At 54.6% G+C, this 23,410-nt stretch overlaps 1 protein-coding gene across 1 annotated transcript in view; it reads right to left on the reverse strand.

The window, feature by feature from the left end:
- CCDC13 (coiled-coil domain containing 13) overlaps nucleotides 1–23,410 on the reverse strand; it is a 39,772-nt gene that overhangs the window by 11,229 nt on the left and 5,133 nt on the right. The window contains exons 3-12 of the mRNA XM_047098548.1: nucleotides 20,922–21,064; nucleotides 19,295–19,384; nucleotides 15,070–15,186; nucleotides 13,606–13,710; nucleotides 11,314–11,475; nucleotides 8,418–8,594; nucleotides 6,610–6,816; nucleotides 4,040–4,179; nucleotides 3,441–3,524; nucleotides 1,102–1,224 (exon numbers count right to left, since the gene is read on the reverse strand). Of these exons, the coding sequence (XP_046954504.1) occupies nucleotides 1,102–1,224; nucleotides 3,441–3,524; nucleotides 4,040–4,179; nucleotides 6,610–6,816; nucleotides 8,418–8,594; nucleotides 11,314–11,475; nucleotides 13,606–13,710; nucleotides 15,070–15,186; nucleotides 19,295–19,384; nucleotides 20,922–21,064 (1,348 nt within the window). The remainder of the gene's footprint in view (nucleotides 1–1,101; nucleotides 1,225–3,440; nucleotides 3,525–4,039; nucleotides 4,180–6,609; nucleotides 6,817–8,417; nucleotides 8,595–11,313; nucleotides 11,476–13,605; nucleotides 13,711–15,069; nucleotides 15,187–19,294; nucleotides 19,385–20,921; nucleotides 21,065–23,410) is intronic.

Below are 23,410 nucleotides of genomic sequence, written 5' to 3' on the forward strand. Positions count from 1 at the left end.
CTTCCCAGCACCGCTCACTCCTTCTTTGGTATGGTACTCGATTTTTCCCTGTGGCAAACTGCCCCTCCTCCATTCTGTGAGCACCTGGAGGTCCTTCTAGTCAAGGTGCCTGGCCTGTGTTTAGGGATGGACATGAGAGCAACCCAGGCCATCTAGACCTCCTCTCCCACAACCCGCTGGCAATAAGAACTGGAAGCCGCTGGGCCTGTGTTGTTCCAGTGCCCCAGGAGAGACCACCCAAGGGGTCCTGCGACCAAGATTCCCCAACCAAGATTTCCAAGCCCCTCCTTGGGCTCCTGTCCTGCCCTGCCCCTTAAAATCTACCCACACCTTCCAAAAATCTGCCTTTCCCTTAACTTGCCAGAAGTGGTTTCTACTGTCTGTCACCAAAGAGCCCTGGCTGCCTGCCCTGTTGGGGTAAGAAGTCCATGCTACCCTTTATATTTTCCACTGTGGAGGTCACACGGTTGGGCCATGTGTTGGCCTGAGTACCTGCAATTCTTGCCAAAAGGGTCACTTGAGCAAGGAGCACTGATTTATCTGAACGGAAGTCTGTCGACAACCCCTTGCAGAAAACTATACCTCCTGGTCCACTGCCTTGGGTGACATGCTTCCTTCCTCCCCAGAGAAGTTGCAGCTCCCATCTATGAGCGGCTCTCTTGCTCTCTGTAATTCAGACATCAGTCTAGCCTCTGTCTTGCCACCAAATTTCCCAATGGTGCCAAGTACGGTGCCATGTTCGTCAGAGATTTCAATTATTTGTGGATTCATTTGACTGATTTACCTACTCCAGAGAGCCTCTCCCCTGAGACTCCCACCACATGTCCACATGCACATAGCAGTCCCACTGGATACACATAGGACAGGACAAACCACAAGAATGACAATAGGGCCCCAAAGCTGTGAAGCACTTAGTTGAGCACACAAGTGATGACTGGGAATGCCCTAGACCAACATTGTGGGAGCCAAACTCTCGAGGAAGGTGGGCCCAGTCACAGATGAGGCCTGGCCCCTGTCCAAGAAAGATGCCCTTGTGTCAGGCCGTCCACACCCCCATCCACATAGGCCCATGACAGCATGTCCCTGGGCGCCATGGGTTACCGTTTCTGTAGGACAGCGACAAACTCGGTGAGCCGGTCGCGCTCCACCTCAGCAGCCTGCCAGAGGGCCTTGAACTCTGTCACTTGTGCCTGCCAGCCCTTTTGTTCTGGGGAGTCCGAGAACCTGGGGACCAGGGTGGGTACAGAGGGCAGAAGTCATTTGAGGGGCTATCTGAAGACACACACTTACCTCTGATGGTAGGAGGGACTGGAAGAACATTCAGGGATCCTCAGAGATAGCCGCAGAGAAGGAAGCCAACCCCATCCGTCCTGGCCCTGATGGTCTTCGTCCTCCAGCTCCTTCTCAGCCCACTATTCCTGTACCTGCTGAAGTCTCTAGACCTCACTTAGCTGGCTGCACAGCCAGATCTCACTAAGGCTAGAGCTGCATCAGTATCTCTGTCCATCCAGTCCCTGGAGGGGCCTGGAATTAGGCTGGCTGCTATGGAATTTGGCCCTTGGGGGCCTGGGGTGTCCTGGGCACCTGTGTGGCCAGTGGTCTGGCTACCATGCCCAGCCTCCGTCTCCCTATCAGCCTGTCCCGGCCCTCCTGCCATCTCCTGGCTTGGCCTCAAGCCCAGCCCTCTTTGTGACTTTGGTCAGTTTTCTTCAGTGCTGATCTAGCCCGTCACTGCTCCCCTCCTGGCCACTGGGCCTGCCTACTAGCCCCTCACCTGCTGGCTGGAGCCCAGATGGAAGGTGAACTCTGCCCGCAGCCCAACCCCCCAGAGCCAACTTGTGAGTCCCAAGCTGCTCTCTGCTTTGCCCTCATCTTTCCCCCCCGAGGCCCTGGTGATCCTCCGTTTGCTTTTCTAGCAACGCAGGACACACGGAGAGCTGGGCTGGGCGGGGTGCGGGCCCAGGGGCTAACTTGTTCTGTGATCTCGGGCAGGTCTCTTACCCTGTCTGGGCCTGGGTCCTCCCTCTGAAAGTTGAGGGGCTCGGATGAGATGGGCCCTGCGGACTGTAGACTCCTCCATGTTCTGACTCCTAAATGTACTTTAAGGCTTTGCTGCTCAAACTATATAGCCGCTGAACAGTGCCTGTGGATCTAACCTGGCAACTGCCCAGCAGTCCAGAAAGCTCTGGTCAAAGCCACCTCCACGATTTTCTTGTGAGGGGGTGTGTGTAGGAGGGAGCTGCAGGAGAAAGGGGACTGACCCCTCCCCCCTGCCCTCCTCCCAGATACCCCATCACGGTCACCACGCCGGCCCCGATAGACACGTTCCTCGTCCTGTCACTGTGGGAAGAGGTCTGTGTGCTCCATGAGGGTAGGGCCTGCACGTGGTTGAGTTCAGTAAATATTTGTGTAACGTGCAAGAAATAAGTTTGAGAGTCAGCAGTCTGGACAGCTGAGGAGCACGTCTGCTCCTGCTTCCCTGTGGAGCGCAAAGGTGATGGCCACACAGGCCTGGAAGGGATCTTGAGGGCCGTCTTGTCCCTCTTCCCACTCCCGCTACTGTGACTAAAACCTCAGAGAGACGGAGCCTGTCCATTCTCCCTGTGGCCCCAGGAGGCCTCCCACACTTGGAAGTAGTCATCTTGTCACTCAGAGTAGCCCACTCTCCCCCAAGTGCCCTTGTGACCCCAGGCTGATGGGTGGGGCCGCTGCAGGGCTGGCCTTGGCCCATGGTCCCTTGTGCTGCCAAAAGTCAGGCTAGAAGTGTCTCAGGCGCTACTTAGGAAACAGCATCTCAGAGAGGAGGAAAGCCCGGAGCCATAGAGCAAGTCATATGTGGACTAGGGCCACTCAGAGGCCTGGCCCGGAACCCGAGCTGACCTGCCTAAGGGGCGGAGATGGGGGCTGACGCCAGGAGCATGGCTCCAGTGGACAGTGGGCAGGGCTCACGACAGGGCTCAGAGGCAGGACAAAGCTACCATTTGTCTGCGAGCTGGCAGGAAAACAAAGGAGCCATTTAAGTACTAGGCTTGATTCTAACAACAAAGAGGGGCCAGAGAGCTGAGGGGATATCAGTGACTTAAAGTGGTAACCCGTATGACATGAAATTCTCGCCCTAGAGACTGAGTCTCAGTGGGGAAGAGAAGACAAGGAGAGGAGCTGGGCTCCAGGCCCTGGAAGTCCCTGTGTTAACTCTGTGGTAGCAGGAAGGGACACTGAACTGCAAGCCAGAGGCCAAGACTCAAGTTCCGAAGCCACCTGCTCTACCACCTTGGTTAAGGCACTGGGCCTCCCTGACCCTCCATGTCTTTGTATAAACTTGGTAGAGTCCTTTGACTTGGCATGGCCTCAGTTTCCCCTCCTTATGATGGGATGGCAGAACTGGCCGACCAATCAAGGATGGGAAGGACTGTGAGGGCTCTGAGATCCTGGGTTCATACCTGGCTGAGGCCCCATGAGGACTGGGCAGAGAAGGCCACGTGAGAGCAGATTCCACCAGCGTGTGGCCCAGGCTGGTCACCGAGCTGTGTGAAGGCAAAAGGGGCTCATCACCACGGGAAGGCCGGCTGGGCCCCACCTGGGAGGAGAGCAGGGGCCGGCCGGGATCCGGGGAGCCCGAGGAGGTGGCTGGTGCTGGTCCTCACAGCAAGCCTGGCGGGGCAGTCCTGTGGATTTGCTGCCCTTCTTCCCAGAACTCTTGCTTGCTCAAGACGAGACAGAACCAGGAGACATCATAGCCTTGAGCAATCCAACACAGGTCTGTTTGAGAATCCTAGAAGCAGGTGCGTTTCAAGGCCAGATCAGAGAGGATATTACAGGGAGCTGCAACCAGATGTTCTCGCAGGAATAATACCTGGAGCCTAACCGGCTCCTCCCTGCAGACGCAGGGCTAATGGAATAGGAGAGGCCCACAGATTGGAAGGACAACGGATGGCACAGTCATCTCAGAACTGCACCCGTGGCTTCCCAGCAGAGGCAGCCTTTTTTCTGAATAATTAATATTCACTTACCAACCCCTCTATCCCACTTTTTTTCTTACCGAGAAGATCCAAGCCTGCCAACGTGATCACCTGCTGAGGCCGGGGACTTCGTCTGGCCCGGGTCCTCCAGGAACTTAGCGTAAGCAGGGTTGACCTCAGGCCCACCGGACCCCTCGCCCTCTCCTTTATTCCGAAGATACTGCAAGGAACAGACATGGGTTCGACGCTCAGCGCTTTGGCTCAGAAGCCTGGAGAAGGCAGGAGGGGGCCTTGGCTTGAGTTCGGGGCTTTTACGGGATATGAAAGAGGCTTCTTTTCAGGAGAGAAAAGGGAGGCTGTTTGGCGAAGGCACTCGTTGCATGATAATGACATCTAATAATGCCTCTCTTCAGAAAGGGAGCTACATGGAGCGAGGTGGTGACCGGGCCAGGAAGCTGTTCTACATTCAGGTCCCAAAGGGAAGTGCGTGGCCTTTGATTCAGGCCAGATCGCAGGCTGACGTCTTTGAGTGGGCCCACCTCTCTGAGCAGCCCCACCCACACAGGGTGAATGCCACGTGTGACCTGAGGCTGGCTGCCTTTGTCAGCTGGAGACGCTTGGACTTTCCAGACACCTGGGGCCATAGAGGGTGGCGGGGCCACAGCAAGGGCCAGAAGTCTTGGAGGGAGGCTGGGCTTCCCGGGCCCCCTTTCCCCCTGGCACCTCGGGCTTCTGGATAGCTGGTGAGGCCAGAAGAAGGAGCACTGGAGGACCCCCAGCAGGAGGTCAGGCCATCAGGGGTGGATAGTTGGGGGTGAGTCCCAGACAACCTGGCACGTCCCCCAGTCCTGCCCATCCTGAGATGTGTGCACCAACTTCTCTTGTGGCTCCCAATTAGCCGATGACCTCTGAGGTAAGAATTGGTTCTGTGTTGTGTGCCTGGAGGCGGGACAGTGGTGGAGTGAAAATACTGGGATGTTCCCACATGCTCCTTGAGACTTCACTTCCCACTGGGAAGCAGGGTGAGGACTGAAAGGCAATGCCCCCACTCACGGCCACACATACTCTGTCCCTAGGCCTTGGTCAACCCTGGGCTCCCTGCCTTCACCCTCAGGGGCTGCAACATTTTCTACCACAGCCACTTCTGAGGTCCCAGGCCACCCTGGCCTCTGCGGATGGACGGCTGTGAGACAAACCACCAAGCCCAGGCAACACCACACTGAGGCTGGGGCTGAGGGGCTCGTGGGCTCCCACACTTTTGATTGGACCTGGATCCCTGGGAACGAAAGGCAGGGCTGCTCTGTGACATGCCTTTGGCTGTCCCAGTCACCCTGGCTGTGAGGCTTCTCTGCCACGGGGAGACTTGTGTGCCTGTCATGGAATCCTTTTCCCCAGAGGCCACCAATTCCCCTCTCCTCTGAGCACCACCACCACAGGAAGGAGTCACAGACAGTCCACGGTTCCACGGTGCCTGACCCCTAGCAGCCCAGGCTGTGCCAGCAAGGCACCCACCAAGGTACAACTCTAAGGAACCCCCTCATTAGACAAGCATTAAGCGCTTTTGAGCACACTGGGGGCTCAGTCTTGTGCCAGGCAAGGAGGCACCATGGTGTGTGCCCCCTCAGGAGGAGTTTAGAGGGGGAAACAGGAAGATGATCACATAGGGTGACAAAGGTTTGGCCTGGGGGTGCCCGGGGAGTTGGGAGAGTGCCCAGGAAGGGCATGGAACACAGAATGTGGGCCTTGGGGCTCCCTGGAGAAGCTCATGACTGGGTAGGGCCTAAAGGCCGGGGACCACTGAACAGGCAGTGGTAGTGGCGGAGGGAAGGGAAGGCATATGCTTCAGGCATGTGCACAAGCCTGGAATGGGGACAAAGCAGGGCCACGTAAGGAGCTAAACGGTGGCCACATGGCCAGAGTGTGGGGGAAGGGAAGGGTGAAGAGAAGATTCAGGGGGTGCCTGGGTGGCTCAGTCTGTTAAGCGTCAGACTTCGGCTCAGGTCATGATCTCACGGTCCGCGAGTTCGAGCCCCACGTCAGGCTCTGTGCTGACACCTCAGAGTCTGGAACGTGCTTTGGATTCTGTGTCTCCCTCTCTCTGCCCCTCCCCTCCTCATCCTCTGTGTCTTTCTCTCTCTCAAAAATAAATAAACATTAAAAAAATTTTTTTTAAAAAGAGAAGATGCAGGAGGGGGGTAGCAGCAATAGCTGCTTATCACGTGGGGCCTCGCAAGTTGGATGGAGAGTGGCTTCCTTTCTGCCATCCTGCTGCCTGGAATGGGAATGTAAAGCCTGGCACTGTAGCCGCCATCCTGGATCATGAGGGTGAAGGCCACAGGTGGGGAGGGGGAGGGGGAGCTGGGAGGAGCCTGGACCTTGGGGGATCGAGTGAGGCCAAGGGGGACGCGGAGCCCCAGACAGGTTTTATGCAGAGAAGGGAGACCATCAGAGGAAGGAGAGGAAAGGTGTGTGGGGATGGGTGGGAAGCCAGAGGGAAGCAGAGGGCCAAAGTGGAGCCAGGTAGGGCATGGCGAGGCCTGAGGAAAGGCAGGTGGAAAGTGGCAGTTGCTGAGCTTTCTCTGGATGGTGGATGGACTTGCCAGGGCTTGGAAATGGATGGCGGGCCGAGGCAGGCCAGCGCCCTACTCACCTGCACGCCCAGTTGCCCGATCTCCAGCTCCAGCTGCTGCACCTTGGCCTCCCTCTCGGCCACCATGGCCCGCAGCTGGGCAACAAGGCTGCTGCTCCGCTGAGCCTCACTGTTGACCTGCTGGTCCAGGAGGAGCTGGGATGCCCGTGTCTTTTCCTCCTGCAGACTCAGGCTGCCCAGGATCTCCTGCAGCTGCTTCAGCTGGTCCTGGTGGGGGCCAAGCAGGAGGGAAGATGACAGACGGGGTTAGCCATGACCCCTGGGCAAGGCAGGCAGGGAAGACCGCCCCCCACCCCCATCCATTCCCTGCTCCTGCAGGAACCTGATAGTGGGATGCTCCCTGTTCCCTTAAGAAGCAGGAAAGGCACCTTCCTTGCCTGCCTTCAGCGGGGCTCAACCAGGCAGGTGGGAACCATGGCCTTTTCCTGTCCTCAACTTCCTTCTCTGAGATTGGGCCAAGGACATCCAAGGGGCTCTCAGGACAACAGAAAGCAGCTTGGAGGGTGGCCCCTCAGCCAGTGTGGGAGATACCTGGGTAAAAAGAAACCCTTTCCCCCTGCTGGGAGATGGCCTTGAAGGTAGTACCTGCACCCCTCGCCAGGGATCCCTCAGCACCTGACCAAGGCCCCGTCCCCTGCAGAGGCTCCCAGGAGACTACTAGGGTGGGGGCTTCACCCGAAGGCCATCAGAAAGGACAGGTCAGTGATGGGGAATGGGGAAAGGGGCCGCTGTCCTCAACTCAGAGTGGAGGAAACTGAGGCCCAGAGAGCCCAAGGGCACACTGCTCTGAACGGCAGGGCTGGGGCTTGTCTGCAGCTTTCCTCATGCCATCTGCAGTAACATATGGTGGCACACAGGGACCTCAGAGGACATCCAGCTCTACACCTTATTTAAAAACTGGGAGCTGAGGCTCAGAGAGGAGGTGCAACTGACCCAGGGTCACACAGCAAAGTGTCCATAGATGCGGGCCTAGAGCTCAGGTCTTCTGTGCTCCACCTACCACCCCACCTGGTGAAGTTATTATGGACGAGGGTGGTGCCTAAGCAGCACCTGTGCCCCCACGCACCCCGGCCAAGCCAGGCATGACCACCTCAGGGGCCTGGGGCACAACTTGGGAGCCAAGAGACCAAAACCTCTGGGTGCCTCGGTCCCAGAGAGAAAAGACCAGGCTAGAATCAGGAAAGCAGTGCGGACTTGCTAATCAAGGAAGGCTTTATGGTCAGACCAACCTGGTTTGCACTCAGGCGTATAGTCCCGGAAGACTTTGCTAACTGGAATCTTAGTTTCCCCGTGTGGGAAATGGGATTATAATCTACGACCCTAGGGGCTGACTTGGCGGCCCACCATTATGAACCACGTGTACCCCGGGTGCCCAGAAGGGGAGGGGCTCTACGCTGCCACATGGATAAGAGTTTCTTGGCCTCCCGCTCAGTTGCCCCTCCCATTCCTCGTTGAAAAAACCACCCAGGGTGTAATATGCCATCTCCTTCCTCCCTGTCCATGTCTCCTTCTTTGGGCTCCACAGCTCCAGCGGCTGGGGCCGGCTCAGACACCACAGCCCGCACCAGCACCATGCAAAACGACCTGTCCACATGCTCGGGCAGCCTCTGCTGCTCCTGTCTCCGGGGCGTGGCTTTGGGGCTGGGACCCACGTGGGGGCGATGGGCTTCTGGGTTACGCAGGTGGCATTCTGGGGCAAGAGAGGGCTCACTCTGGCTGCGGCTGGGCCATGGGTTTCTGGGCAGGGTGGGGGCCGTGTTTGAGAGACCTGGCCTGGCTCTCGCCGGGCCCGAGAGGCTGGGCCGTACCATGAGGGCGTCGATGAGCTCATCGTCATGCCTGCCCTTCTCCACCAGGGTCCCCATCTGACTCCTTAGCGTCTTCACTTCGCTTGATAGCACCTTGTTCCGGGACCTCATGCCCTCAAACTTCTTTTTCAGTTCTTCAAGCTCTCTCTGGAGGCCATCCCGCTCCCCCACAAGTTTCTGTAATCAGGAAGTACAGTCATGAGCAGTGGGGCTGAATGGGACCTCGGCCACATCTGGTCCCTGGCTCTCGCTCACAGGTGAGGCCCAGAGCCGGTGCCCTGGCCCCCAGCCCTCGCCTCTCGGAGGTGTCAGGTGGGCCCAGAGCCTCCTGCCCTTGCCCTGGTGCGTGACAGATGTCACTAGTGGGTGACAGCGCTCCTCCGTCAGCCCCAGAACACAGGTGTCCAGGCAGCTGCCCTGGCTCTGCCTGGGTCAGACAGGAGAGGAAACACTCGCCAGCTCTGGCTGTGTCTTCCAGAGAGCCTGGCTGCCCCCGCCTCTCACTCCCTGCTCGAGCTGAGGAAAGAGAAAAGCCATGCTTTAGTGAACAGCACCAAGCCCAGGGTTCAAACTGAAGTGGCTTCACCCCACCGAGAGCTGGATGAGTAGGTGCCGCCCCACTGCATTGCCCCACTGCTCCGCGTGCGACCGACCGTAGGCCTGGACTGCGCCCCGCTCGCATGAGCTACAAAGTGACAACTCAAGTGCTGCCCACGCCTTTGGAGTTTTCCCCCCCCATCCCCTCCCCTCCCCCACTCCCCTCCCCTCCCCTCCCATCCCCTCCCCTCCCCTCTCAAACATTCCCTGCGGGCCTACTATGTATTTAACATTACTATAGGTGCTGGGGATACAGCAGAGAACAAAACAAAGTCTTTCTCCCGAAGGAGCTAACATCCTAGCTGGGGAGACAGATGTCAAATGGTGACGGAGTGCTTATTGAAAAGTGGGGAAGGGAAGAGGTGGGGGGCAGGGAGACAATGGCATGGTCCAGGAAGGCCTCTCTGAAAAGGTGGCGTCTGAGCAGAGACTAGAGGAAATGAGGGTAAGAGCAAAGGCCCCGGGGCAGAACATGTGTGACTAGAGCACAGCGAGTGAGGGGACAGAGTCCAGATTAGATAAACCGTCAGGAGCCGAGATTGTGACACTGAGGAGGGTTTGGGCATTAGGTGGCATAATCTGCTTTGGTCTTGAGGGTTAATTATCACTGGGAAGGTGTTTTCAGATCCCTGTGCACGTGATTTACAGAAATGACAAATAGTAGGAGATGATGGGCCTCAGATCTTTGCAACCTCACCTCTAGCGGGCATCTGGCAGAGGAAGTGCACACGGGAAACAGATTCCTTCTACCCGCATCGTGGCTTGTGATTGGTTCAACAACTACAACATACTCTGCTCTGGGTGAATGTGTAAGTCTGAGCTAGGTGTACCTCCAACCCAACATTTTCAAATCTCAGCTCCCCATCTCCCTTGAATCTCCTCCCTGTCTCCTCTACCCACCTGTGACACTCACTGGAAGTCCTTCATGACCCTTCTGCTTCCCACCCCCCATCCCGTCACTGAGACCTGTGAAGTCGACCCTCAAACATTGCAGGTGTCTGGCCTTTGGCTATAGTCTTACTGCCTTGGCTCAGGTCCTCAGTCATGTCTCAAGTGGATTATTGCTTCTGCCTCCCATACCTCCTCCAACCTAGCCCCCTATACCTGACCACGTGACCTTCCCCACATGCATAGCAATCTGCGTCCCTCCACAACTTAAAACCCTCTGGTGGTTTTCCACCTCCTTCAAGACAAAAGCCTAACCCCCCGGCCGGCACACAAGGTCCAGGAGGACCTGGCCCTGCCTGCTTCTCCAGTCCCACTGTTCCCTCCTCACACCTGATGATCTAGGACGCTGGGGGTATGACGTAGCGATGGTCACAACGTTCCTAGCACAGGGCCTAGCCCAGAGTTGGCACTCATAAATGGAAGTCTCCTGATGGAAAGGTAAGGCCTCACTGTTAAGAAGCCCATGGCCAGTGCCGAGGAGTGGGCGTGCCCAGCCTCCCAGCACCTGCTACTTCCTCTACTTACTTTGAGAAAGCCCCGCTCGCCACTTTCACGCCCACTTTTGAGAGGCTGACTCATCTCTCAGACCCAGGGGAGGGGATCTATCTGAAGCTGGCCGGTCAAAGCATCCTGTACCATAACTGCCGTGACTGGCTCGGGGATGGGGACATGGCCTAAGCTAGCCGAGTGACATTTAATTCTGGGACTTTGTTGGAACTACTGGGGAGGAGAAGCCCTTTGTTTGTGGGGGATGGGCTGGAAGATAGAAACTAGGACTACCAGGAGTCCCCACAGGAGAGAATGAAGCTTGTCTGGAAAAAGTAGTGTTAAGACCAAGTCCCCAGATCCCCGGATCCATCTGTGCCTGAAGCTACACCACCTCTAGACTGTTCATCTACATGGGCCAATACATTCTTTGTCGCATAAGCCTGACAGAGTTTGGCTTCTGCCACTCCCAGCACAGCCAGTGAGATGCGTGTGGTGCTGGTCCCAGCTTGCCCGCCTCCCCACAGCTTGGAGCTCTCCTCCCCTGAGCCCCACCTGATGCTGTCCCTGGGTCGTCACTCTGGGCCGTGACATTCTCCTCTCGTTTTACAGTGACAATTTCAGGTCCAACATCTCCAGAACAGCCAGGATGGGGCCACCTAAAGCTCATGAAATGGGCTGAGGGTGTCAAGCTGGATTGACAGGATGTGAGGAACACGCACTAAGGTGCCCCAAACCCCAGGTGTCTCCTGCCTGTAAGGGGTGACTCAGAACTCATGAATGCATGGGCCTCAGAGCCCTGCGGAGGTGGCTATGTTCTCCCGGTGCCACGTGCCCGACCAACCTCCTCCCTGGACGTCATTACCTCCCAGCCCTCCTGTTTTTCCCTTTCCAGGCTGCGGATCCTCAGCAGGTTTTTCTCCTGTGCAGACAGCTTCCTTGGGTCTGGATAGACAGACGGCTCATCACTGGATGTTCCTGCAGACTGGCTCCGGGTCTGTCCCAACTGCTTCTCAAGCTCACGAACCTGAGAGCGGTAAACTAGTCATTCCACAGTGGGTCTGCACCCACAGACTCAACCACTCAGGGGCTGTCCTGCGGCGCAACAGGAAATCCCACTAGGGGAGGGTCTGATGGACGCAGAAACCCCATATGAGGGGCGCTGAGGTGGGGGAGGAACCTGAGGCGGCATCTTGAGCAAAACAGGGGAGGACGCGAGGGGGATTTAGTTGGACAATGAGAAAAATCACTCCATCCCTTAGAGGCTATTTGAGACCAAGAAGCAGCTGAGTGGCTCCAGGAACCTTGGAGAGAGAGGTTGGAGGATCTCAGTACAAGGAAGAACTCTCTAACAGACAGGTCACCCAAGACTTGGGAGGCCACGGGTTCCTGGCCACTTGCAGGAGATGTTGCAGAGGGAGGATGGCGTTTAAAAGCTGAGAGACCCGCTCAGATCCTCACTAACTGTGTGAATGTACACAGCTTGCTTAACTTCTCTGAATCTCGCGTCCCTCATCTGTGAAATGGGCCTAAGGGTACACCCTGTATAAAGTTATAAGGATTCAGTATCCTGAACTTGTCTGAGCCTGGGAACCCCTAAGATGCTCCTTAGAATGACAAATCTTAGGGCCTACTCCAGACCAACAAGTCAGAACTCCAGGGGAAGGACCTGGGGACCTGCATTTTAATCACCTGCTATGGGTGATTTTTAGGATTAGGCAACATTGAGAAACCCCAAGTTGGCCCGGGTGGGCCACTGCTCACAGTCCAGCACTCATAGGCTCTTGGCCAGTGGCAGGTAGAGGTCACCCCACAGAATGATGGCTTTGTTGCACTGGAGTTGAAGTGAATAATGCCTAGGGTCCTTCTAACCCTGCTTTCCATGTTGATACATAAATGATGGAACACAGTTGGGTAAACCTATGCTGGGGCAAAATTGACTAGGATTCCACAGCATGCTTTTGAAAGCACACATCAGCGCCCTCGTGTGGCAATGTGTGGTAATTCCAGTTAAGCATTAGAGAACACAGTATGAAACTTTTAATCGTTTATTTATGCAGCTTAACAATGGTAACGACAAACGTGCTGAGTGCTTATTATGGCCAGGCACTGTGCTGGGTGCTTTACAAATGTTATTTCATTTAATCCACAACACCGTCCGTTTTACAGGTGAGGAGAGAGAGGCCCAGAGCGAAGAAGTGATTTACCCAAGGTCACTGAACCTATAGACCAGGAACTGAAGGCAGACTCAAACTGGGGTCTTTTGAACCCCAAGGCCACGCATTGGTCATTAGTTGCAGTGTTTTGGAGACTTTCCGCACCTTCGTATTGGCTTCAAGGATCCCCATGAGGCCCTGAGGACAAAAGCCACCCAGGAACTGTGAACTTGAAAGTCCCTGGGGGTGCAGGCCATGTGCTTGGCAAATAGTAGAAGTTACACACCTACTCCTGTGTTTTTTGGTTTGAAGGCAAAAAAGGAAAATAGCCACAGCTAACCTTTGTACAGTGTTTCCTCCATGCCAGGCACTGTGTTGGTCATTTTACACATATAGACTCATTCAGTCCTCCCAACAAGCCTGTGGGGTGGCTCCTATCCTTATCCACAGGATACAGATGAGGAAACCGAGGCACAGAGACAAGAATGAACTTGCCCAAGGCCATTACAGCTGGTGACTCAAGAGCTGGGATTTGAAGCCAAGCCAGCCTGGCTCTGGAGTCGCAGCTCTTAGCCTCCAGAGATGCTCCAAAATATTTAGAACATAAAGAGGGGGGTAAGGCTAAGTCTTTACTGGGTAACTGAAACTTTCAAAAGCCCTCAAGCATCTGGACAAAACTGGAAAAAGCCTGCAAGGATAACAGTCACGCAAATTTACATGAACTAGGGAAGAAAATATGCCTAGGGTAAAATAAATCAAAGGTTTTGGCATTTGTTAAGCGCCAGTGCCTGGCACATGGTAAGTGTTATATAAATGCCTGTTCGTTAAATAACAAATTAAAATCAGGCTGGTGGGGGAGAATGGAAGACGACGCAGCCCTGCAAGCATGCTCTGTAGTGCCTCAAGGCCTTTTTAGGGTTCTGTGCCTCTAATGTGGGTCGGCGTCAGCCTTTCTGGGGCATTTTGAGCCCTCTGTTCGGGCCCAGAGGAAGCACACTCACCTTGCTTTGCAAAACGAGAATTTGTTGAGCCCGACCCCTCCAGGTCCCAGGAGAGGACAGGAGCTGCTGGACATTCACATCTTCCCCAACCTCACTGGTCAAAACCTGAAAACGGCAGGCCCTTCGAGTGAGGCCAGGAGAGAGGGCCCCACAAGAGCCCTAATACTGCTGCCCTACTAAGAAGCAGTGCAGGGTGCACGGGGCTCCCAGAGGGCCTGGCCCCCGCCTACACACCTTCCTACTAAGGAGCAGTGCAAGGGTGCATGGGGCTCCCAGAGGGCCTGGCCCCTGCCTACGCACCTTCCTACTAAGGAGCAGTGCAAGGGTGCATGGGGCTCCCAGAGGGCCTGCCCCCGCCTACACACCTTCCTCCTGCCTCGCGGGCCAGCTGGCCATGTTCTCAGAGCCGCTGTCCCTGGGAAAGCAGGAATCCCACCGGCCCCAGCATTTCCTGGCGATGCTTACAGCCGACAAGGGACTGCCAACAATGCCCAGAGGCGGCCCTCTCTGCTCTTGACATATTCTGGGATGAGTGAACTGCAAAGTTGACCAAAATCTGCTTCCTCAATTTGTTCACCTGTCACTGAAAACTGAGATCATTCTGCATAGATACAGGAAGTACATGGCCACAGGGCCTTGACCTCTGTAAGAAGCCACCGACGAGGGGCCATGTCTGAGCACAGCAAGGAGGAGGACTACCGAACGTCAGTTGGGGGTGTTTGGTTCCAGAAGGGCCCAACATTGTAGCTGTTGAACGGTGGTGTGCAGGCCCTACCTCAAGGCTTTGAGGTGGACACAAAACGCTCCAGCTGGTGCCCAGAGCCCCTCTGAAGCCTGTCACGGGAACCCAATCTAGCGCACCCGGTCTCCGGCGCTTGTTTCCACAATAGAACACTGTTTTGGAAATCTTGGCTAGTCTGAGTGGTTCCAGCAGAGAAGACAAATGCCAGAGAATTCACTATGTAAATAAAAATAAATGATGAACCAGCTGGGCCTGCATCCCAAGTCTAAGTATTTTTCTTTGAAAGGGGCCTTTAATACACAAACAACCTATTCATATTCTAATATCACAGACAGCAGAGGGCAGGAGGCAAGTCTTGGCAGGCTTCCAAGTCCAAGGTGGCTTATTAAGGAGAGACCCGGGATCTACTAGGGTGCACGTAGCATAAGGAAAGTCTGTAGCACTTTCCCTGGGTAGAAGGCACTGTCCTTCTCTGTCCAGGGCAGGGAGAGCACCACGAGGGCACCACGAGGGCCCCTCAGGCAGCCAGCAACCCCACTCACCAATGGTCAATATCAAGGGCCGACAGAAGGAAGTTCCTGGACCTGGAACCTGACCCAGAGCAAGCAGCATGATGCTCATGGGGCCAAGCACTTGCTGCCCCTGAATGGAACCCATTGTCCTGGCCATGCTCTTCCCAATCCCAGCCATACAGGAAGACCTGACTGCTGGCTCTGAAATACCTTCTGGGCCATCCGGAGCTCTTGCTTCACCGACTGGATCTGGTTGCGGAGTTCACTCATCTTCAGGTTTGTGGCTGCCAGCCTGTCCTGCAAGACCTTCACCTCTGGGGTCTCTGGCTAGTTGGGAAGGACAGAGGAGAGAGTAGTCACTTGTTGCCTAATAGTAGCAATAATCATAGCCTCCATTCAGCCAGGCGTGTGCCAGGCACCGTGCTGGGTGCTCAACGTGGAGCAACTCATGTAATCCCCGCGCACCCCTGTGAGGCAGCTTCTATTGTCAGGTGCACAGGCAGAGGATGCTGAAGGGGCTGGGGAGACCCGGTTGGGGAAGGTGGAGCGTGGACGTGAATCCTGGCAACCCAACCCTGGGCGCCAAGCCCTTTGCTCAGAGTACTGCACGTCCACGGACACAGGCAGTGACCACAGAAGGGGGAGCCCCTGGAGGAAGCCCGCAGGCCGCACACCTCCCAGACACCTCCTAGGTGCGGGCACTCTCTGCTGTGCTCCAAAGACTGGCATTGCAGCTAAACCATCTCCACTCAGAATAAAGAGGGGACTAGTTCATGCACAGAAGGCAACCTCAACTTGGCAGGGGGACGGTGACCATCCTAACTCGGGGCCTCCTTCCCCCGGAACCATCAGCTTGGGCCTGGGGCTCCCTTTCCTGGCAATGAACTCACTAAACAGAAATAAGGACCCAGTTTGACCCCCAAAGACTCCCATTTCTGCGGCTTGCAGAACTGCAGCAACCATGAAAACTGCCTGCTGGAACTCTCAGCAGTGTCTTTTATTTATTTATTTTTTTAGTAATGTTTGATTTAAACCATTTGGATGCAAATTTTTCTCAAATGTGCTGCCCAGGGGCACCTGGGTGGCTCAGTCGGTTGAGTGCCCACTTTGGCCCAGGTCATGATCTCGCGGTTTGTGGGTTCGGGCCCTGCCTCAGGCTCTGTGCTGACAGCTCGGAGGCTGGAGCCTGCTTCAGATTCTGTGTCTCCCTCTCTCTCTCTGCCCCTCCCCAGCTTGCACTATTTCTCTCTCTCTCAAAAACAAATAAACATTAAAAAAAAATTATTAAAAAAATGCGCTGCCCATTTCTCTGTCTTCAGTATAAGTTTCTGAGACTCAAAAAAGTTTGGCATTAAAGGGATTCCATGGTCAGCCCATCCAAACCCCTTCCATAAGTAGTGAAAATGAGGCCCAGAGAGGGGGAGTAACTTGCTCAAGGGCACAAAGCCGACTGGATTTGGCACAAGTCAGATTAGAAGAAGCCTGGTCCCTCCCCTGCACTAGCTGATTCTCCCACTTGAAGCTGTTTCTGGCGCCCATGCATCACCAGTGGGCTGAAAGTCCCATCGGGCAGTGATGCCAAGACCATCTGCTCTTGCCCCAAAGACCAGGTGAGCTGGACTTCTGGGAAGCAGGGCGGGGGCTGCAGTGGACTTCTGATCTTTCCTCAGCAGCCACACACAAAACCTCCTGTGAACACTAGCATGGAAGGCAGAGCCACGCAAGTTGGGTCTGGGAAGTTCCCTGGACCCCAGAGGTTCTGGACAGCCCAGGTGAAAACCACTGGTGAAGGAAACAGGAATTGGACACACAGCCCGAGAAGTCTGGCCTCATCTGGTTTCCTCGTTTGTGGAACGGGTATAAAAATACTTCTTTGTCCTGCTTCTTCGCAGCTCCACCATGAGGCTAAACAGAGTAACAAATGTGAACAGAGAATAAACCGGGAACTTACACAGAACGCAAACGTACCTTTAAAAAAATTGTGTGTGTGTGTGTGTGTGTGTCCTTCCCCCTGTCTGGCTACTTGCCATCCTTCTCCCTGCTTGTGTGCTGTTTTACATCTGCCCCAGGCTGGCAAGTGACCCCTGCCTGTCAGGTCTTGGGTGCCATGACCCCCACTGGCCCTGGTGGTGGTGCAGGAGCTCTATTTATGAGTGTCCCACGTGATGGCTGTGACCCTGCTCAGAGCATGGAAAGAGGACACATCCTGGACCCAGATCTAGAACCCAGGCAATGACAGACACCCCTCCCCAAGCCTGATTTCCTCATCTGTAAAATAGGGCCATACAACACCAGCCTCCAGGATGCCATGAGTGTCGATAGGATAATGCACGTAAAGGATGCTTTCTGGGGCAGATTCTGACAGAGAGCAGTGTGAGGGCTGGGGGCCTAGCCTGGCTTGAGGGGGCAGCTGGCAAAGGGGGCTGAGAGCTAGATAGTGTCCTAGTGAGGGCTGGGCCCGCGTGCATAACAGCCTTCACCCCTCTGCTCTGCCAAGCCCCCCAGTCCTCTCCTCCTGGACAGCTGCACCCCCGCCCCCTGCCATTTCAGGGCTACTCAGGCCAGAGTGAAATTCCACAGGCTTTGTGGGGGACTTGAGTATGGGTATAAGCCTCCCCTTCCCTGGGCTATTTTCTTTGAGGGAATAACTGAAATGTAGTCCGAGGGGCACAGCCCTTGAAGCCCCATGCTGACTGTGCCAAGTGGAGACAAGGCATTCAGCTCCACTCTGGAATGTGCTTTGGCACACGGGGGCCAGAATGAGGAGTGAGCATGCAGGCCTCTGGAGTGTGGTTCAGGCTGGGGCTGCCCCAAACAGTCCAGTGAGGGGGGTGTTGCTTTTGTCGTCTCTCTGATCAGAGGTACCCTGGAAAGCACAGGCTACTGCTGAGCTGACGCTTGCGGCCCACCACCCACTCTTGTATCAGAAGCCCACAAGGCTCCCCGCGGCCACGGAGCAAAGCTGAAATTCCTGCTCCAGCTGCCAGTCAAGGCCTCCCTCCGTGGGTGACCCCACGCTAGCCTTGTTTGGCTGACATTCCCCTTTCCCCTCTCGGGCTGTGGGCTGCAGCCAGACGTTGTCCAGCCGACACCCAGCTAGCAAACAGAACAGGTTCTCGGACTCTCAGCCTCGGATTGCACAGCTCCTGCTGGAAGGCCCTCCTCCATCCTCCTTCTCCAGCAAGGCCCACCTCAGGAACTTTCCTCCAGCCCACCTCCTAGCTGCCTCGCATGGTGTGCTCTCTTTGTGAACTCTGAGCCCCTGGGACTCTTTCTGAAGGCCCTGTCCCCCTCCTTCCTTCAATATGGCTGCTCATCTCCCCTCTTGGGCTCCCCTGTGGACAGAGGCCGTATCTTTGATTCCCTGTGTCACAGGGCTCAACAAGTGACCAATCAAGCAGTCCTTCATCAGTGGCAGACTAGTCAGGGACGTGGAAGTGCTCAGTGTTCTGGATAAAGCAGGAGAAGCTGAACAGTGTCCCTTGGGGCCAGGAAAGGCCCTATAAGCACAGCCCCTGCCAAGGGCAGAGCCCTCCCACCAATGAGACAGGTTTATACAAGACTAGCTTTCACTCTACTAGGTTCTACTCCTGGAACCTAGGGCCCTACCACTATACACTGAGGGCTTAATTCTCCTCAAGAAAGGCATGAGGTGGCTTTACTCTGCATTGTAGGCAAAAGGGAGGTGAGACTAGAAAAGGAACACTGGACAGGGAGTCCTAAGGCTTGGCTCCCTCTATCTCCAACTGGTCTGGCTTCCCAAGAAAAACCCCTGGAGAGGCCTCCTGGGTTGTTCTTGAGACTCTGATGCTATTTATTGTCTGCCTTGGGCTCCATGCTCCCCCCTGGTAACCCACAGGGTCAGACTGCCTTCCTTTCACGGGCCTGCAATTTCCGTTTCTTGGGTTTCATGCCCTACACACTGGTTGAGCAAAATGGAATCTGAGGGACAAGCCGCCATTCCCAATAGTCACTTTTACTTTATACAAAGGGAAGACTTCTCACAATATGAAATGTCCCCCCCACCAACACACAGTGCTGGGCACTAGTGAGCTCCCTGTCCCTGGGGTAAGATAGAGGCTGGATGTCTCCCCAGTGAGAATGCTGTAGAGGACACAGCTGGGCTGAGAGTGGGAGGCCAGTTGGACAAGGCCTTCGTTGCTGGTCCCCAAATTCTAGGGTTCCAGGGTCCTCAGACCCCTCCTGTTCTTTCTAGGGACTGAATCAGAATTAGACCTGGCCTCCACTGGGGCATTCTTGGCCTCAGGCCATGGACTTCATTCCCTGATGGCTGCTCTGAGGATGCCACAATGGTGGGCATTGGCTCAGCAACGGAGGTGGACCCTGGACACAGGCGCCTATACTCACATAGAGGACGGGAGACCCAGGCCCACGGCTGCCTCCCAGACTCCCCAGCACAGAAAAGAATTCATACCAAGGCTCTGTCTCCCATCTGAGCCCTCGGCGCCTTGGCTCCCACGTCGGTGGCCGCCTTGGCTGGTAGCCTGGCCTGGGCCGCCTGCAGCTGAAAAGTAAATCTCGCACTTAATATTGGATTCTGCTTGGCAACTGCCGTGCCTGAGTGCAGTGCCCTGGTGCCGCAACGGGTGTGTGGTTCACCTTTCAGCTCACTTTAGGACCATTAATGGAAGAACTCTCCTCTACAAACTGCTGCGATGAGAGAGGGTTTAATCGATTGTCGGCCTCACTGCCCAACCACACACTAGAGTAGCACCAAGATTCACTAACAGCTTAACACATAATAATACTGCAGCCGTGGTCTGTATCCCAGAGTTCTGTCCACAGTCTGGGAGGCGTACCATAAAGGGACTATGGACTTAATGTGACTGACGAGGAGACAGGGTCAGAGACGCAAAGAAACCTGCCACATGGGCTCATGGCCTGTAGCCAAGCCCAGCACTGCATACAGTCAACTAACCCTTCAATGCTTTCCCAGTTGTTCACACGAACACCGGACTGTGTCTGGCAAGGCTGGGGGTGTGGTCTCTGACCTCATCTTGCTTCACTCTTGGCCACATGGGTTTCCTCCCAGACTTTCTTCCCCACTCAGAGTCTTGGTATCTGCTGGGCCCTCTGCATGGGGGCCCATCCCCCCTTTCCCAGTGTGGCCCCTTCCTACCCTCCATGGACCCACTGTGTGTACCTACTCCTCTACGAGGCCCTCGGTGCTGGGTCTGTCTCTGAGGAGGCAAGGCCCACGCCTATTTTGCTCCCCCCACGGGGCCTGGCACAGAGCCTGAGATGGATCTCAAACAAATTGTTATAGAATAAAGAAGCTCTCATTCAATGCCTTACCACAACAACTGAGGAGAATTTCGGGGGGCAACAGAATTGGATTTGCGATGCAGCACTACCACGTGCTGTATGACTTGAGAAAGCCCCCTAACCTCTTTAAGCTCCAGCTTCTTCAGCCATATAAGGAAGCTACGTAGGTTTTCTCTAGCATATGGATTCCATTCCAGCTCCTAAGGGACCATGAACTGCTTGGGCTGTGTCCTTGCAAGACTGGAGGGGTCTGTGACTAGCTGTGGGAGGGCAGGGGGCAGCAGAAAGAGGAAGATGGGCAAAAGTGAGACCAACTGCTAGAGTGCCCTGGCACAAGGTTCCCTGTTAATTCATTTAACAGACATTTATCTAGTACTTGCTACCTGCCAGGCACTGGTCAAAGCATTTTACACTTAATCTTCAGAAAACCTTAGGGTGAGTACTCTTATTACTGTCATGTGACACAGTGAGTTTATAGCCTGCTCAGTGTCACAAAGTAAGGCAGCTTTGGAGCTAAGATTCACCTCTAGGTGGTCAGGCTCCGGGTCGGCGTCCTAACCGCCATGCCGGCTGCCTCCCCGTGCCCTGTGCCCCCCTTGCTTCCTGACACACTTTGCCCTCTCAGGACGTGACAAAGACTGAGGAACTCTTAGCGAACACTGACCCACAAGCCCTTCAGAGGGACCCAAAGCATCTAAGTGTGGCTCCCTCTCTGGAGGAGTGGCCCAGGGTCCTGGGAGTCCCCTCCAGAGGCGGCAGTGACCAAGGCCCCTCACTTCCCGCTCCAGCTCCCGGATGCGATTGTTCAGCTGCTTCGCTCTGGTTTTCGCACCCTCTGACTCTGCCATCAGCGCCCGGTTCTTTTTGGACAGCTCGACGATTTTGGTGGCGATCACATCCCCGGCCAGACCGGCTGTCCCTAAAGTGAAGGAAAACTGGGAGGTCAATTAAAAGCACAGGCCCACACATCAAACTCATGCCACACTACCAACAGCCCTGGGGTTTGAAAAGCTGAAACCCTCATGAAAGGGCAGAGGCTCGGGGGAGTGACTGCACACGTAGGCACCCTGAAACCCCACTCCGATGAGTAGAAAGGCAGCCATTCAGGAAATTACAAAATCCGGAAGCAGAGTTTTAATTCTATGGGATATCAGTTTATTGCCCCAATTGTCCATGCCCTCCTCAGTGACACGGTTACACAGCCATACCCTGTGCTCTGTGCCTTCCGGCAAATCGTGTGTGCCCCCCTCAACCCCCTTATGCCTGTCTGACTCTGGGCTCAGCCAATGACTTGTTTGGCCATGGGCTGTTAGCAGATAAGGCACAGGTAGAGGCTTGAAAAGCACTTGTGCAGTTAAAGCCCCCCCTTTTTCACTCGTGCCATCTCCACAAGAACACAGCCAGGCCAGCTGGCTGGGCCCAGGACGAGGAAGAGAGACACGTGGAATAAAGCTAACCCACCCTAGTCAAGCTCGACCTAGATCTGCTGAGCCCCAATTAACCCCAGATGTTTGAGCTCAATACATGCTTACTGCCGAATGCCGCCAAGATTATGTGGTTGTTTCTGACACAAAGCTTTGTGGTGACAGCTAACCAACACAGAGGCATGCACCCATTTAATAAATATTTATTGAGTTTCACCAAGTGTTGGGCACTCTCGGTACTAGGGATTCAACAGTGAATAAAACAGACTTATGGAGTTTACATTCCAGCAGGGGAGACAGATAATAAAAAACAAATAAATATGCATTCCAGTGCCTGGGAGGACTGCCTGCTATGAAGCTGGGCAAGGGGATGAGAGGGATGGAGGTGATGCTATTTTAGACGGAGTGGTCAGGAAGGAAGGCCTGTCTGTGGAGATACGTGTGAACAGAGACCTGGATGAATGAAAAGTGAGGGATCAAGCCATCAAGAAGAGCGTTCCCAACTAGGAAGGGTATTCTAAGAAAAGGACACAGCAAGTGCAAAGGTCCATGTTTGGAGGAAAGGAATATGTTTGGAGAATCTGAGGCCCATTGAGCAGGACAGAGTAGCTAGAACACAGTGGGCAAGGGCAGGAAGCTGCTGGCAGGGTGTGAATGTGGGAATCTGAACTGTATGGGGCCGTGCAGATGGCAGGCAATGGGAGCTAGCTCAGCTCAGCTCCTGACTGACGGGGTAGCCTCACAGTCCCCTGTCCACGTGCGCAACGCAGGTCTGGTCAGATGGTCTGCAAGTTCTCTGAATGCTTCCGACATTCCAGCAGTGGGTAACCAGCAGGGACACCTTCTTAGGCCTGTTTTTTTTAACACAACTGTCATGTGCCTTAGAACGGACTGAGAGTGACAACTGGTGGAAGGTATACAAGGGTGCTTGATGGTTTTCAAACTGACTCAGCCCAGGCCTGCAGCTGCCCCTGGCCTCCTCCTACCTGCTGCAGAGGCTAGGGACACTTCAGGAGAAAGGCTCAGAACAGGGATGGAAACCAGACCTGGAAGGACACATGGTCCAGCAGTGAGTTTTCTGTGTTATGCTTTCCTTCCAGGACTCAAAAGCAGCATAAATCCTGGAAGTAGATGTCATGAAGAGGTCCAAGAGAAGCCCTTTCTGGTCTAAGGGGCAGGAAGGGGCACTCAGAGAAAACAAGAAAAATCCTCTGTTGTTTTTTTTTCTTCTTTCTATTCTTTCCCAAGCCCCACTCTTGAAGCTGCAATCCCATGATAAGGGAGCAGCAGTGAATGGGCAAGGACAGAAATACTAAATGTCTGGGTAAATATAATAGATTATTTTTGTCTCCTTAGGCTCTGTAAGATATGTGTAATGATTGAGAGCAAATATTATAACATTATCTGTTGGGATTTTCAATATATAGAGATATAATACATATAAAAGTTGCACTATTATGGGGGACGGTAAAGGGACCCATATGGTGGTAGTTTCTTTGTTCCACTTGAACTAGTAAAATATTAATTCTAAGTAGCCTGTGACAAGTTATGTATTTTGTGATTGCCTGAGCAATCACTAAAAAATTATGCAAAGAAGTATAGTTAAAAAAAAAACAACAGAATTGGGGAGCCTAGGTGGCTCAGTCAGTTACGCATTCGACTTCAGCTCAGGTCATGGTCTCACAGTTTGTGAGTTCGAGCCCCACGTCGGGCTCTGTGCTGACAGCTCAGAGCCTGGAGCCTGCTTCAGATTCTGTGTCTCCCTCTCTCTCTGCCCCTCCCCTGCTCATTGTCTGTCTCTACCTCTCTCTCTCTCTCAAATAAACTTAAAAAAAAAAAAA

This window comes from Lynx rufus, unplaced genomic scaffold (assembly GCF_022079265.1).
Source record: "Lynx rufus isolate CCGP_SWC_20201006 ecotype Redwood Valley unplaced genomic scaffold, mLynRuf1.p SCAF_5, whole genome shotgun sequence".
Taxonomy (NCBI): domain Eukaryota; kingdom Metazoa; phylum Chordata; class Mammalia; order Carnivora; family Felidae; genus Lynx; species Lynx rufus.